The sequence below is a fragment of the Anopheles marshallii genome, chromosome X (genome assembly GCF_943734725.1).
Source record: "Anopheles marshallii chromosome X, idAnoMarsDA_429_01, whole genome shotgun sequence".
In the NCBI taxonomy this organism is placed as follows: Eukaryota; Metazoa; Arthropoda; class Insecta; order Diptera; family Culicidae; genus Anopheles; species Anopheles marshallii.
The window spans coordinates 5240727-5257301 of NC_071325.1; the positions used below are offsets into that span (position 1 = coordinate 5240727).

At 46.7% G+C, this 16575-nt stretch overlaps 1 protein-coding gene across 1 annotated transcript in view; it reads right to left on the reverse strand.

Moving 5' to 3' along the window:
• Positions 1-9149: 9149 nt before the first annotated feature.
• Positions 9150-16575, reverse strand: part of LOC128718106 (uncharacterized) — a 36420-nt gene continuing 28994 nt past the window's right edge. The window contains exons 13-17 of the mRNA XM_053811783.1: positions 15219-16313; positions 15020-15152; positions 13394-13539; positions 12956-13322; positions 9150-10534 (exon numbers count right to left, since the gene is read on the reverse strand). Of these exons, the coding sequence (XP_053667758.1) occupies positions 9150-10534; positions 12956-13322; positions 13394-13539; positions 15020-15152; positions 15219-16313 (3126 nt within the window). The remainder of the gene's footprint in view (positions 10535-12955; positions 13323-13393; positions 13540-15019; positions 15153-15218; positions 16314-16575) is intronic.

Below are 16575 nucleotides of genomic sequence, written 5' to 3' on the forward strand. Positions count from 1 at the left end.
TCTCTCACTCTCTCGTTTTTCTTGTCTATGATTCTCTCCTAGTTAACTCCTAGTAGATTCTACTGATCTGTCCCATTCGCTGACTAGTAAACATTGGCAAACCGTAGTAAACGCCAGTAGACATTTTGTGCACCAAATTTGTTATACCGTACTCCGCTTGCAGAAAGTATTTACTTGGTGCGTGATGTGTTTTTGTTTTGTTAGTTTTGGTTTTGCATTTTGTAGCGATACGTTTTGTTTCTCTTTCATTCGGTACCGGTGATTGCGTTTGTGTTGGTTGTGCAACAGCGACAAGTGTCATCGTGCTGCGTCGGGGTGTCCGTTTTTGGTTAGTTGGGCAGTGTTAGTAAACGTATCGCGTACTGTCAGTTCAGTCCTAGCTCTCGTTATCTAGTGCATGTTTTGCATTGGTTTTCGAGGACGCTGTCCTACTGCAGATAAGTGAGGTGTGTTTTAGTACATATTTTTCTAAAACGCAAGAAACGAGGTTATGTTCCAGCAAAACGGGATAGGTTTCATCTAACAGTAGAAGCCATATAGACCGCTAAACTAAAGTAGTAGAATACTGGCCTTCTCCTTGTTTTTGGAGTATCTTAGCAATGTGTCTCTTAACTTCAAACCTTATTCTCATTTTGAATGTTGGTTGTTAGCGGCTTGTTGATTTACGACCCTATTTCAGGCTATTACCAGCTAAACGTCCACACTCAACAACTTCAACCAGAGCTACAGCAACCAACCGTACCGCATGGAGTGGGGCTAGTCAAAGTGACAGTGCGACAGCGTCACCGATAACGAACCATTCTTTCCAGTTCAGCATCCTACAGCTTTAGTACAACTTCACCATCCGCATTTGATATTCCGTCGTAGTGCAAACTTACAATTGGCTCGCTATTATATATTGTTTTCTATCTTTAAAAGCAACAACAAAAAAACACTGTAGTCGCCTATATTTTACTCTCTCTCTTTCTCGCTCTGTCTTCACCAGACACTAGATGAATTGGTTTTACTTGCTCTCACCTCTACAGTTGATTAGTTTCGCAATGATAGCCAAAATTTGAATCGAAACGCTTCGTACGGTGCGGAATGTAGTGGTTGGAGGAAGCAGAACGAACGATCGCCCTCTTCCCCTCCCCCTCCCACCTGAATCCATCCACATCCAGCGATACATCCATCATTTAGTGTCATTTAGGCATTATCAACCGAATCCGATCGCATGCGAACCGCAAAAACCGCCTCCCTGCGTTATCCTGTTTCATACCTCCCACACACGTTAACGCTGTTTCCCTTTCATTCTCTCGCGTTAATGTTTCCTTCGCGCACACGCGTTCATGATCACGGTTAATCACTGTTCTGTTCCAATCCCTGTACACATCTGTCTCACCTGTCTGGACACTCTCTCTTTTTCTCTTTCTCTCTTTCTCTCTCTTTTCTTTCTCTTTTTCTCTTTCTCTCTCTTTCAATATTTTTTTCTCCCACTTTGGTGTTTCCTTTACCGGTATCGTTTTGTTTCTTTCTTTATTTAACTGTTTGGTTGACCCACTGACTCATCAACTGTCCTACGACGATTCGTGCAATTTGCAAAATTGGCAAAATATGTGAATTTTCCGCGCATCACCCTACCTCGTCGCTGTTCCCACCCGGTTTCCTTCTTTTCCTGCTGGCGATCATGTATGTGAATTGGAATTTCGGAATTGCTATTATTCGCACACTTCATTTGTTTCACGTACCAACACACAACCAAACTGCCCTCACAACACACCATCACGATATTCACGTATGAAACGCTCATCACTGAAATTCTTTCCCCACTCCAAACATGTACAAACACCCACACACACCAACACACACATACAATCCAATTTTCACTCACGCTCATGGTTGGACCCTGTCTGTCCTGGTGTCGGTGGGAAGAGTCGAACTCGATTCACCGGACGACTTCTTCTTTTTGTTGTAACTCGTTTGTGCAGGATCAGGACCTGTCACCACCAGCCGGTGGTACCGTGGGTGAGCGGAAGACCCGCACCATACCCGTACGTGTCTGCCGGGCGCTGGAGATGCAGAAGGATGAAGACAACGACGATGACGAGGAGGAGGAGGAGGAGGAGGAGGAGGAGGAGGAGGACGAGCGTAGAGCGTGCGGTTTCGACTACGAAGGGCAGGAGCACGAGGGTGACGACGAGGGTGAAAATGACTCCGAAGATAATGGGCACCATCAACCGAATCCGGCCGCACACCACTGCCAGGAACAGGTGCAGCTGCGGCCGAGCGTTAGCCAGCAGCGTCGCATACGCAGGATACGTTCGCGACAGGCAGCCGAACAGACGCGGGGGCGCAGCGCCTGCTACGGGCGGTATAGGGCGCGTGGTATGGCGGTGGTGACGTCACCAGCCGCGACTGGATCAGCGACACCGCCGGACATGGATGCGCCCTGCCGGGCCGGCGGTTCGGTGCGACTCGACGAACGACATGCCGAAATGGAGGAGGAGGAGGAAGAGGAGGAGGAGGAAGAGGAGGAGGTTGGGGTAGAGTATGCCGTGCTGTTGCCGGATTCGTTCGCCGTGCTCGATTCGTCCTTCTAGCCAAACCCCTCCCCGTTCAAGCGAACCTTGAACGTGGGGCGTGTATGTGTTGTGGAGTCACCTCTTAGCCCTGGCGCTCAAGACGATGTGTTCTCTCTCGCCCGAAGTTGCAACAGTGGCAGCTGGACGTGATAGTAATGCCCCAGTAAGGGAACTCCAACGAGCTCCTACTGCCTTAGAATTGGAGCAAAGTCACCATGGAGGTTACTGACCTGACCGGATGGCTGACAAACGCTAGTCTGCAGAGTTTTGGGGGCGTTTAGTGAGGCGGAAGTACCTCACTGTGGTGGCGTCGGTGCAACAGCCTTCCCTCCCGAAGAGCTGGACACCGTGCTGTCAACTTTGACATTTAGTATTTGACACCTTCTCCAGCACCGACTCACGGTCGTCCTCGCGCGTGTCTGCTGCTGCGGACGTTTTCCAGCAGTTACGCAGCGATTGGGTAGGGTCTTTGCACTGGTTAGTTGTCCTTTAGCGCCCGGCAGTCACCAATAGTGACCTCGTTACGTTATATACCTGCTCGCCTGCTGGAGCAAACGTTGGAAGTTTGGTTTGGAAGCCAGGTGAGGCTGGGTCGGGCATCTCTCTTTTGGGCCATGTAGATTAGCAATTGGAATGGAATGGTAACGGAACCTAGATGATGTGGGTGTGGGCTGGGGGAGGACAAAAATACCGCTCCCTCCCCCCCCCCCTCCCTCCCTTCCCACAAACACATTTATACACACACACACACACACATCGGTGTAGAACACTAATCTCTGTTATACTCTGTCGTACACACGAACACACATACACACTCACACACAGTAAACAAAAAGTCTAATGGAAAACAGACGAAAGATATGTACTGCCAATAGTGAAGTAAGAAGTTAATATTCTTTCTCTCTCTAGTGTGTATCTTCAGACACTACTTCCTGCGATACAACCCAGTACCTCTCTCTCTCTTTCTCTCTCCCTTTATCGCGCCCTCTTCTTCTCGCTTAGTATCACTCATTCTTATCTGTTCCGCAAATTCTCATCTCTCCCAGACCAGATAAATCGGCGATTTTAGATCGCGTACTTGATGTTCAGTGTTTCATCGCGAAAAGCAGTAAAATTTTGGACCGGCCAGGCAAAGGGAAAAGGAAGAGAAAGAGTGACGGGAGGTTGCGGGGCTGTATCGCACGAGCGTACTCGTGTGTTTGATGGCTGACCACAGCCGTTTCAGCCGGAATGTTTCCGTTTTTGTAATTGTTAATAATGGCACAGACATAGCCGGGTGTTTGACAGCCGCCGTAGCAGAAATCGAAACTCTTTGTAGTCAATGTTGCAGTCCTTTTAAATAGAAACTGATGCAAAAGAAGGAAGAAATAAACCCCCCTGCCCCTTTAGAACAAATTGTCACCCTGCTCCCTCTCCCTCTTCCCACCCCTCCCCGTTTGTCCCTAAAGTGTCCTTCTTTTCTTCGTCTTTTCGCAAGTGATAGGAAACAGTGCACCGCTGTGTGTAGGGCGCAATCAAAGCAAACACCGTTTTGCTCTCGCTGGCAGCGCGTCATCAGTGGTGGGTTGTAACACACAATGAAAACACACACCCAACACCCAGTACACTACAAACAAACAAAAAATCATCAATTAAATAAGAAGCATAGGGCAACAATAAACAATTACAACACAAACACACACACACAGACACAGACACAACTAGCTTTGTATTCCTTTCCCTAGTAGTGTGAGGAAAAGAATTTTTACAACAAACGAAAAAAAAACAAACAAACAATCAAATTAAACATGTTTCTAGTTGGGATAATAGCATTTCTTATAATACAGTTGAACTACACATTTGAGGTATAGAAAAAAGAGATAAAAGGAGGAAAAAAAAACATTGCAAGTGTGTAAAAGATTAGGCGCCTCCATCTGTTCCACTGCACACCATCAGCGTGGGTTGGAGCTAACCGTTGGGATGGAAAGGTGGAAGCCGCATTTAAAAAATTGTTTATAAAGGTTTCTTCGCCCTTTTGCGCCTGCGACCACTCACCCCCCCACCCTTTATTCATCCGTCCCTTTACTCCCATGCTACTATTCCCTTGAAAACACTTCACTTCTTAGAGTGGTTGGGGTGCGAAACCGAATGACAGCAGTGAGCGAACATGCGACCAGATTGGATAATCAAATTTTAGTATGTGTATCTAAACACACGAAAAATAATATAAAACCCAAAAAAAACAAACTACTTATAACGTTAAATTAGAAGACAAAACGTACAGTAAGCATTAAGAGGGAGAGAGAGCGAGAAAAAAAAACATCTCAATGTAGAAAAAAAAACAAACACAAAAGATGAAGATGTGTGTGTGAAGCAGGGGACATATGATTGGTTTGGAGGCGTTTAGGAGGCATGCGGTGACATAAACAACTCAGCAGATGTTTTAGAAATTTTTAGCGACAGAAGAAACAAAAAACCACAACGCCTGGACCAAATGTCACACAAGATACCAATAATAAAAAAAAACAAGAAAAACAAAATGGAGGGATACAGTAGTGGAAGAAGCGGCGCATGATGCATGATGCGTATATGGAGAGCAGCATTAAAAGCGCTAGCTTTACATCCACAGCAAATTGAATGTCCTTGTGTGCGTCACTCGCGCGTTGCAAACTCAGAACCGTACCATTATGGATGCTAAGTGTGGTATCAAAGTTGGAAACCACATCCATAAGAAAACACGCACACACATACACACCCCACACACATATATACAATCCCACAAGATACACACGGACACATGCGCAAAAGGGATGGAAAAAAACAATAGTGGAATAAAGGATGCTTTAATCGAGGAAGGAATTGTTGAGCAATAAGAATATCTAATAAACAAAACGAGAAAGAAATGGTCAACCCATCAAAGATAAAGCGTTGTAGTAAGGTAAGAAAAGTAAGAAAACCATAACATAAAAGACCGACAGCAAAAGAGACGAGTTTTAGGAGAAAAGAGGGACGAAGGGATTAAAACAAGAGAGACTTAAATGAGTGAAAACAAACAAGTCACACACATACGAACACAACACACCAACACATGTCACCAGAACAGCTAACAGAAATGGTCACGCAGTTTAGAAAGGCCCTCTCTTTCGCTCTCTTTTTAGTGCCCTTCCCTCACCGTACCCTATCACCCGGTCCCTTCACCCGCCCCTCGGTACACGAGTACATTGGTCAGCTGGGAGTAGAAGAATTGATTTGATATTCGCAAAATGAAACAAGAAAAAAAAGAAAAAAAAACAACAAACCAAAAATCAATCAAAATAATTAAATGATAGAGCGGATTAGCGATAGGAGCAAAATCTCGAAATGGGCGAAGAGATGAAAACAAAGTTAAAGAACAAAACGACAAGAACATACACACATTAAACATGATAAAAAAAAACAAGTATAAGGAAACAAACAGTGATTAAAGGATAGCAATGAATGAAAAAGAAAAGTGAGATCTTTAACCAAATATACACAGCAATAGATTGTTCTGTGTGGTAACGTATAAACAAACAAACAATCCTAACATCTCTGTACTTTTAACTAAAAACAAAACAAACAAAAAAAACATGGAATTTCAACCCTTTTCTGACCCCCTTCCTTCCTGTTTCTATCTCCCCAAAATTTGAAAAACTGCAAACATACAAAAAAAAACAAACAAAAATGAATGTGTGTTCTTATTTATTTTGTTTTCTATTTTATTTAGTTAAAAAAAAAAGATAGTAAATAGAGATGTTGAGAAAGGGTCTTGAATCTTGATCATACTGAGCTGCTCTTCCTGGAAAGGAAGTTGCTAAGGAAGGTATCCCGTGATCAGTAACTCCATCTTTTGACCAAGGAGAAGTAGATGTCTGAAACGTTAGTAAGACCCGGAAGAGCTTTGAGATATTCTTTATGGGCACACCAACCTTCATCAACTTACTTTACCAAAGATTGAAATGGACAAGCAGTACAGCAATAGTAGGCAATAATATTGCTAATATCTTCGTTCAAGATCTCCAAAGAAATCCTTTGAGATAATTAATTAGAATGCCCTCTTTACCTTACTTGGCTTGTCATCCGTATATACATACCAAAAACAACCAAACCCAACCTCAAGGTCCCTATATATCCTCAAAGTTTGGAGAACATTTGGACAGTCGAGGGGCACTCAAGGAAAAAAATGTTGGGGCTCCCGTGAGATACTCCGGACATGGTGCAACAGGAGTTGGAGAGAGAGAGAGAAGTGCCTTCAACTTTGGAAGTTTTGAAAGACTTCCCATTGCGTGGGGATTTGAGAAGTTGTCGCAGATTGTCTGGAAGTATCTACAGATCGTTAAATTTATTGTTTGGTATTAAATGGTAGGCGTTTTGTCCGATGTGTTACTCTCGCTTCAGCGTTGCTATGTGGTGCAATTTCAAACTTAATACATCCTGTCGCTGACAAGATATGTCTCTATAGTCATTCTGGTCTAAAAAAATAATAAAGAAATAGTCTCTCAATAACAAAAACTTCCATAAAGTGTCACTACATAAGAGGGAATTGTATTAAAACAAACTAAAAATGAGTGCTTTTCAAGCAACTATTTTCTACTTCAATGTTTATCGTAACGGTTGTGATATATTTCTGCCTGTCTTACACTCACTCTGATGTAATTGATTCAATTTTTTATTAGCAATTAATATCACCTTCTCCTGCCGTGTGTACGCCGTTGCTTTAGATGTTTTCGTTTTTCTTCATTGTTGCTTTCGCCCTCGGTTTTGGAACTTCGCTTCCGTTCTTCCTTATTTACCTTTTAAACACTCCTCCGTCGAGGGCTAACAACTACTAAATTGGCCGAAAAAAACAAGCGGCTAGAAAATCGTGTCGAAAATGGCGACCCGCTCACGGATGCCGCCCCTTAGTGTTAATGCAGCTTAAATTTGATATCCTTCATACTAGTCGCTTATGTTTTGTTCTTCCTAGCTTCCTAGTACGGTGGGCATAAAGCTTGGCCCGAAACTTCTCCCGCCCCCTAAGCTACGCAGCTAATCGTTTCGATTCAGTTTGCTCTAGCTGTTTTAATCGTTTCGCGCACATTGACATTTCGCGTTGCACCGAACGCAGGTCGCTGCCCGTCTAGGGAAGCAGCGAGATGGCTTTATTTATCGTTCCACCCGGATTACGTTCCCATCCGTTGTGTTGAAATCTTAATCTTCGTAATTTCGTTTCGCTTTCAGCTGATTTTTGTTTCCACCACCAGCAGCAGTAAAAAAAACAAACAAACAAACGTGAGTTTACACTGCTGCATCGGAAAGCAGCAGAAAAACAACCAAAAATGAACGGATTTAACCATACACAGGCGCACACATACACGCACACAAAACACGTACAATGATAAAGAACACACGCACAAACACGTACACATTGATGGGAGGGGAGGAGGAGGGGGGGGGGGGGGAGGCTACGAAGGTTTGTTTGTAGCAAAACTAGTAGCTGGTACACGGTAAGATAATGTAATACATAACGCAAAGAAAAAACCGTATAATCACACACACACACAATCTCGGCTTTTTTTTTGTCGCTGGTACACGATACACATAATTAGGTATGTTAGCAAAAAGGGCACAATAAAACGGGACACAAGTGAGTTTGCACGAAAAAAAAGAAACTAATCATTACTACCATTTTGCGCGCACACACACGCACACACACACACATAACCGGAGGCACACAGTACGGTGGTGAAAGAGATAATTAGCAATAATAATAATAAAACAATAACAGAGGGCTGCGAGCAAACATTGTTTCGTAATGTTTTTTTTTTTTTTTACAATCTATGCTGAAGCCGAAATTGGTCGTTCGTCGCACCCGTTTCCTTTGTTTAGACCCCATCCAATAGTTATCACAATTTTGATTTCATACCGTACCGTACCCGCTAAAGTGTGGCCTTTTCTTAGGTATGTGTGTGTGTGTGGGTGTGCACAAATGTTTGAATATTTGCAATTAATCTACTAGAGCACCGGCAGGCGATGGGTTTCATCCAACCGTATGCGTATGCCTGTCTTACCACGATTGGGCTCGGCTGAACGTTGCTTACCGTCGGCCGAATCAGTTTGACCCCGGGCCGCTTTGTGGCGCAGCACCGGGTAGAGGCTTATGGTTAAATACACTATTGAACTACGGTTGTATAAGTTGGTATGCGTAGCGCGTACGCATATCGTATCGATACTGTTTTCGAAATGAGAATAGTGTTCTCGCTGGCTGGAAGAGTCTACTATCTATACTCTATCCCCCTCTCTCCCCCCTCTCGCTAACTCCTTTCGTCCCTTACATGACTAATGCTTACACACACACACACACGCATTGCACGATGAAACACTTAAACACAAGCAGCAAAGTTGGGGATAATGTATAAATTGGTTGTGTTTGTTATTTGTGTACCACCCTGCCCGTCGCTAACAATTCCGCTTGCCAATTCTGTCGCGGTTGGCTGAAATCTTCCACACACAACCAAACAAATCCCTACATGCGCTACGCGAGAACGGAAGGTATAGAATGGAAAGCAAAGCAGACGAAACACAAACACGCACGGCGTATGGGTGACGGTTTCAGTTCTGCGGCACCGGACAGCAACCGGGCCCGACATGATGGTGATGGTGCGGCTGATGATGCGGATGATGATGGTGATGGTGGTGATGGTGCTGGCCGTTCATCTTGTTCGAATAGTAATCGTGCGTCCCGCCGACCGTGTGGCGCCGCCGGATCGAACGGCTCCCGACGTGGCGCCGCTGGCGCGTGGACGCATTCGGTGCGACCGGTGCCGGTGTGAGTATAATCTGCGGACCGGCCGGTTCGCCGCAGCTGCTGCTATCGTTGCTGCCGCTCGCATTACCGTTGCCGGTGGCGGCACAGCCACCGGACGTGGCCGGTCCCGTGGTGGTACCGCCCGGTGCGGTGACCGTCGCCGACGTGTCGTGTATCTGGCGCCGCCGGTTAATGTTCTTGTCCGTCTTTTCGTCCTTGGTGAGGGAGAGGCGCGAGCGCAGACTAACGATGGTGCCACCGTTGTGGTTGTGGCAGCTCGCGCTGTTGTTGTTGTTGAGGTTGTTGCTGATGTGCTGCTGCTGCTGTTGCTGCTGCTGCTGCTGCTGATGCTGGCAGCAGTGTGCTAACGGGGCCTGGGACGAATGCGTCCCGGGTAGGCCGTGATGTGTGCAGCAGCAATCCACCGCCTTGGGCGATTTGTAGTTCAGCGAGAGCGACCGGTTCAGGTTGAACTTACGCTCGAGGTTGTTCGCTTTGCGTTCCAGCTGCGTCAGGATGCGGTTCATCTTCTTCAGCTTCTCCGTATCGATGCGATACGTGGCGGCTGTTAGCTTCTCGCGCGGATTGCTCGTTGTCGAGGTGTCGGTTTCGTCCGAGCTGAGCGATACATTGCGACCCTTGGCTGCTACCGGTTGCTCCTCCCCTTCGTGTTCCTCCCCGGTCCCATCGCCGGTGCAACCACCACCCCCACCACCAACGTCGAGCGTTGCATCCGTCTCGTTCACAAGCGTCAGGCAGCTGTTGTTCGTGCTGGAGTTCACCGTACCACCGCTGTCGATCGACTTCTGCGAATGGGCCGTCAGTGCCTTCTTCAGCTGCTGCTTGCCGGGTGTCACAACCGCTCCCGGCACAGTATCCTCCTGGTTGTTGTTATTGTTGTTCGACGCGATCGTCAGCGAACGCTGCGGCTTCGAGCGCCCCTGTATCAGCGGCCGCTCCGGTGACTCGTCCGCGTACGGGATGTTCTCGCCGAGCGTGAGCGGGCGTGGCGAACGGCCCATGTGACTCCACTGCTGATGCAGCGAGTGCCGCCCATTACCGTACCCACCACCGCTCAGATCACCGTCACTCTCCTGCGTCTGGTCCCGGTCGGAATCGATCGAGGAGTCGCGCAACGAGCGCAGCTTATTATCCAGCGCGATCGTCACCGTCTTCAGCGACATGGAACCTGCGGGTTGGAGTTCCCGTAGCGGAACGGATAGAAGATAAAACGAAGCGGGTATTAGAACACGTGTGCAGAAAAAAACAAGCAAATCATAACGTCCACGTACGCCTACCTTTTGGCGTCCTACAACGCCTCTAGGTCAGTGTTGGAGCATATAAATATATAAATAAAAAGTAGGGAAAAACAACCAAACAAACGAACACACAAAACAAAGGGGAATCAAAACGGACAAGCGATCACTCCAGCATTTGGTAATATTTGGGGTGCGAGGGTACTTCTTATGTTGTTTGTTTTGCTGGGGAAGGTTTTCTGGTGCGTGATGAGGTGATGAATTAATGAGCAATTTGTTTTACTGCTTGATGCGGGTTCGCTCTACCAGCCTGCGTTAGTGTTTTCGGGGCAATGTTATTCCGGTGGTAAAACTTAATTATTTTTCCAACACATTCGCACGAGCATAAGTAGTTGGGGTCTAGTGTTACTGTTATCTATTGGGTCTTAGACTTAAACAGGGGCTTTTCTCTTGAAGATATGCTGCGATTGTTGGGGACGAATTCTTGATTCTTTACACAGTGGAGTCTTGCTGTCTTTCTAAACCTTGGTTCAAGTTGCAAATTGATTCTATGAAGAGCATTTTTAATGGAGATATTGGCTTAGGAGCCGGATATCTCAGGAGTATTTGGCTTTTGTGCAACTTGAAATTGATTCGATGGAGAGCATTCACAACGGAGGCTTACTTTCAGAGATGTAGGCTTAGGAACTCGAAACCGCAGGAGCGTTGTGATGTTTTTTCTAGGTAAACTATCTCTAGTATTGGTTTGGAAGTGCTTTAAGGGAAAATTAACACATTTATAAGTAAAAATTAACAGCATGATGAGAAAACTAGCTCCGTCATGGTGATGAAGGTTGGTTCTACGGCTCGTCTAAGTACATCGAATGTAACTTGAATAATTAATTTTAGAAGAATACCCAAGCCCCAATAAAGTACAATAGTTTTCTGACCTTAAAAGTTGTATAGTATATAAAATAATGTAACAATATGAACAGATTTAACAGAACTCGATGTTGAATTAAAATTTGTAGCAGCTTCTTCTAACACCTCGAGTTTTGCGATTTCTCTTTAGGATCTTTGATGAAGTTGTAGCAATAATAATTAAGCTATTAACTTTTACGGGCTTTCGATAAATTATTGGTTATAGATTTGTACATTTTTGTCAGCTATTTCGAAGAGCTTTCACTTCAATATCCCTCTTGGAGATTATTTCATAATAATTTCTATCAGTAAATTAGCTCAAGAAAGAAGGAAATATTCCACTTCTACCTTTTTCTCGCTTCTACTCCAAAACTTTATCATATGCGCGCATAGATGACGCGCCAAAAGGTTCCAAATAATCATTTTCCAAATTTTCAATATGTTTTCGCTTGTAGCTTGTTAATCTTCCAAGAGCCTGCATAATTTGTTTGCCCTGCTGTACACAAACACGATACGTTTGCATACTGTTAGCCTGCTACTTAGTACATTTAGTACTAAGTTAGTACAAGAATTAGTGCACATTCGGAAACGGCTTGACGCGCGTTCGCAGTTGAATGTAGTAGTATGTGGTTAGGCATGGTTTTAGCACGAAGACAAACACAAAATCATGGTAAAAACAGAACGCAACGACTCTGCATGCGCGGGTTGGCAAAAAGAAACGAGGAGTGATTGAAAGTTTAGAACAAAGAAGAAACGTATAGACATCCAAACAGGCAGGCAAATAGAAACCAAGAAAGAGAGGGAAGTTAGAGCGAGAGAAAAGGAAAGAAAAAAAAACAGATAAAGAAATTGGCAAAGCGCAGCACATCGCACGCGAGTCAGTTTGGTTTGTTTACCGGCAAGGGCAACACACGGCCGTGTACGGTGCCTTGTCATCGTGACTGAGAGGGGTGAGAAAAATAGAGCGCTGCTGTGCGTCTGCAGTCGATGCCGTATCACGTAGAGCATCACTTTGCTTCCTCCATTCGGGGGTGTTGTAAAGCGACTGCTCGCTAGGGTAGAATTGCTGGCTGACCGGTGCTGACCGCTGTTGGTGCTGATGCAGTTTTTCGGTGCGTGGCTGGCACTTGCGTCAACGAACAAAACAAAGGGAAGAAGGTGCCGAATGCTGGCGTACACCTTTGCACCCTTCACCATAACCTCACCTCTTACGCATATTGTGTTTAAGTGTGTGTGTGTGAGAGAGAGTTTTTTTTATCGGAATAGAGGATGTTTTCGAATTTCAAGAGTGAACGTGGGACAAGGTAACAAGACAGAAAACAGGGGGACGTTGTGTGTTGGCGGGACGAGATGAAATTGGGGAAGGAAGAATCGTGTGCAAAACGTGCTATACGTCCCCTACTAAGACCAGCGTGGAAGATACGGTCCGGGGGTCCATCCACCCCAGCGCTTACCGTTGTCGGCGAAGGCACTGTCGTTCGAGTCGTCCTCGGATGAGCGATTTAATACTGATGACCCGTCGTCATTGCTCTGGCTGCTGTGGTGCCGGCTGCTGCTGCTGTGGTAGTAGTGATGATGATGGTGATGGTGGTGGTGCAGCTGCAACAGACTGTCGTCAGTTGGCGGTTCACACCCGGGCCCGGCACTGCCAACCGAGCGCGGGCCACGGATCGCAACCGGCCCGGCAGTGTCATGCACGACCTGCAGGGCACGCTCCGAGCCGCCCGATCCCGCCCCAACACTCATCGGTGTGCCGGCCTTCGGGCCCAGTTCCAGATAGCGCCGGATGACGCGTGACGACTGCTCCTTGGATTCCGCCGACTAAAACGAAGAATATTAGTATGAGGGGTGGTTTGGGTGGTTTTGGTTTTTTGTTTTAGCCTCATACTTACCGTGGTGCTGTCGAGCGAGAGCGTATCGGGAGTGGTCGACGACATGGTGCTCTTGCGCTGTGCCGTACGGCGAATCTTTCGATTAGCTGCCTGTACAATGTTGGCCACAAAGCCGGATGTACTCTCCTTTGACTGCTCTTTAAACGCTGCAAAACGGGGTTGAATAAAGGTTTGGTTGTGTGAATGAGCCGTACTAAAGGGTTGCCAGGGGTATAACAATGCACAGTGGGAACATTGCACCGGACAAATGAAGCAAGATGTAAATGTTGATGTTCTAACCAGTGACATTTCTACATTTTTACCCTTCTCTTTAGCACCAACAGTTTCAGGATAGTATGGCAAAGAGACGTCATAATTAAAATAAATAAATGACATACATTTTCCGATCAGGACAGTGCTGCTGGAACGCATTTGAACAGGCACGATCAGACGAAACGATTCTTTTGTGCCAAAACCTAACGCACACTGTAGTGCGTGGATAAATAGTGGTGCCATCTTTTGCATTCAAACGGAACGATTCTTCTATGCTTACACAACGACATTGAAACCTTCAACGCACGCTTACACTGAACACGCTTTACGCTTTCAATATTGAAACCTTTTCATACGCAAGCACACAATGAATCATCGTAGTAACCGTGGGCAACCCATGAAAGGTCAAAAGATTACATGCAAAAAGTAATGACCACATGGACAGGACAGCGTGCTCGAATAAGAAATACTATACCGAACGATCGTAAAAATAAAATGAATTGCTAAAATTCGAGCAAGTAAATTTTTCCACAGGACAAAACCGAAACAAAATCCAATCCGGACCGTTCCGTCGTAGCACTACTACTGGATTGACTACTACGGTTACGTGGGAAAAAAAATAAATCGTTACGGCCAGGCCGTTATAACAAAAAAAAAACAAACAAAAAAATCGAGTAAAGATTGCATCGTCTTACCGGACCTTTGATCTGGTACTAGTAAAAACCAACTAACTACACGTTTTGCGCACATGATTGCTTGTGCTTGTGTTTACTTGTTTCAGCTTACCAAATATCTCGAAACCATTAAACGGTCTGTGAATTAGTATGATGATTTTCGTTTAACGACTGCAGTAGTTTCATAAAATAGAATACATTTTTTTTCTTCCTCTAAACAACATGCATTATGGTAGGCCGCATTGTCCCGTTTTACGGACATTACCTGGACCTAGCATCGATACTTTCGAAAGATATCTCATGCTGTATATATAACAATATTTTCATTGTAAGGCACAAAGTGAACACATTTAATAGAGAGCGCTAATTCTAAAACTTCTTGTTTCTGTCGTAACTTCACGTGTGTGTGGTTGTAGAAATAGAAGTGTTAATTTTTGTTTGTTGTTATGATCTCCACGGTGAAGTGCGTATGGTAGGAAGATTCATAAGAGCCACTGGCTAGTAATCTGAAATTACAATCTAGTTTGCTTCTTGATGGAAACGGTGCCAAATGCAACTGCATGACGTTGCCGTTTTGGATGTTTTTGGTGCTGGCTTTACTGATGATTACGTTTGTGGAATTTCCGTATGCGTTCCCACCATGAACCCTTAGCAGTGCGGCGTAAGCCACCGATTTCTGCTGTCGTCTTCAGACACTTACGCTCGATTTTGGCAACGTTGTCCAGCAGCAGTGAGGTCGATGGTACCTCCAGGCCGGTGTCGAGGACGGTACCGGTGCCGTTCTTGCTCTCGTCCACACTCGGCAACAGTCCGTCCTCGAAGAAGTATTGATACTAAAAAAAAAGAGGCTTGGATTTAATATAAGCCACCGATGAAAAAAAAAAAACACATCAACTTACGTAGTTGATAAGCACTTCGACGATTTGGCACTGGTGGCGCATATCCTTGACCGCCGTTTCGAGCGATTCGTTCGCGGAACGGACAACGGATGGGCCGAAAACGATTGCCAGATTCCGGGGATCCATCAGGTTCACCTCGTTGTGCGTGCTGACGCGGTGCAGATGCCGCATGAGATGCTTCAGCGTTTCGTAGTTCATCGGCGGTACGCGTCGAAGCAGCTGGCGCAGCTCGAGCAGCCGGCGCTGGCCGGTCATCTTGTCCGCGGCAATGAACCCACCGTACAGCTCGTTCGGTAGCAGCGGTTCCGGCAGATTGCGGATGAATGATTTCAGCAGCGAGGAGACAACATTCACATCCTCCCAGCGTGGGTCACGCAGGGCGGCCTCGTCCAGCCCGCGGTTGATCGTTTCGGTTAGCTGCGTGATGGCGGCCGTGTTGCCCGGGATGCGATAGATACCGACCACGCCCAGTCCCTTCGACTCGACGATACCGGTACACTTGGCCAGCACGAGCGGCACGAAGGGATTTTCCTCCGACACCGGGCACTGCTGCAGTGGCACATTGATTGAGGCCCCGTCGGGGAGAGCCATCAGGTCGGATCCACCCGCAGCCGATGCACCCGGCGAACCGGGCGGTTGGCCCTGCATCTTGCGGAACTGACGCGCCACAATACCCTTCCAGGTTTTCGACTTCGGTGAGCCACTCTCGCGATCGGAGCTATCCTTTGTGCCGGCAAACTGCTGCTGTTGCTGCTGCTGCAGCGTCAGATGGTGTGGTTGATGGTGCGGTTGATGGTACTGACCGGTCGGTTGATTGGTGGTGGCCGAGATGGGCACGATCGCTTGGTCCGCGCTGCCGGTCGGTGAGCTGCATCCGGTTTGCGGCGTCTTCCGGCTTTTCGTGACCGGCGACTGACCGGACGGTGAGCGAGAACCGAGCGCATACTTCCGGTGTGATTTAGCCGGCAGCACCGGGGAGTAGTCGTCCCCGCTGTTACCACCACCGCTCACACTGCCCGCATGCACCTGCACGCTTGTTTGTGCGGCTACACGTTGCGGTTCCGCCTGCTGTCCTCCACGTCCGCTAAGACAATCCTGGGGAGAGAAAACACAACCTACCGTTAGTGGTTCGGGTGGGAGGGCTAGTACCGTGGTTGCGCACTCTTGTTCGCCAGACAGCCAACAACACCCGCCGCCCCATGTGCCGCTGGACGTCGACATACGCGAATGCCACGTCCCAGGGCGCGGCACTGGGGAAGTACTGCCGAACAATCGGAGCCGTCAGGATGAGGTCCATTGGTACGCACTGGACATGCTCAGCCACACAGCGGTTACGGTAGGGTGGAAAAAAAGCACC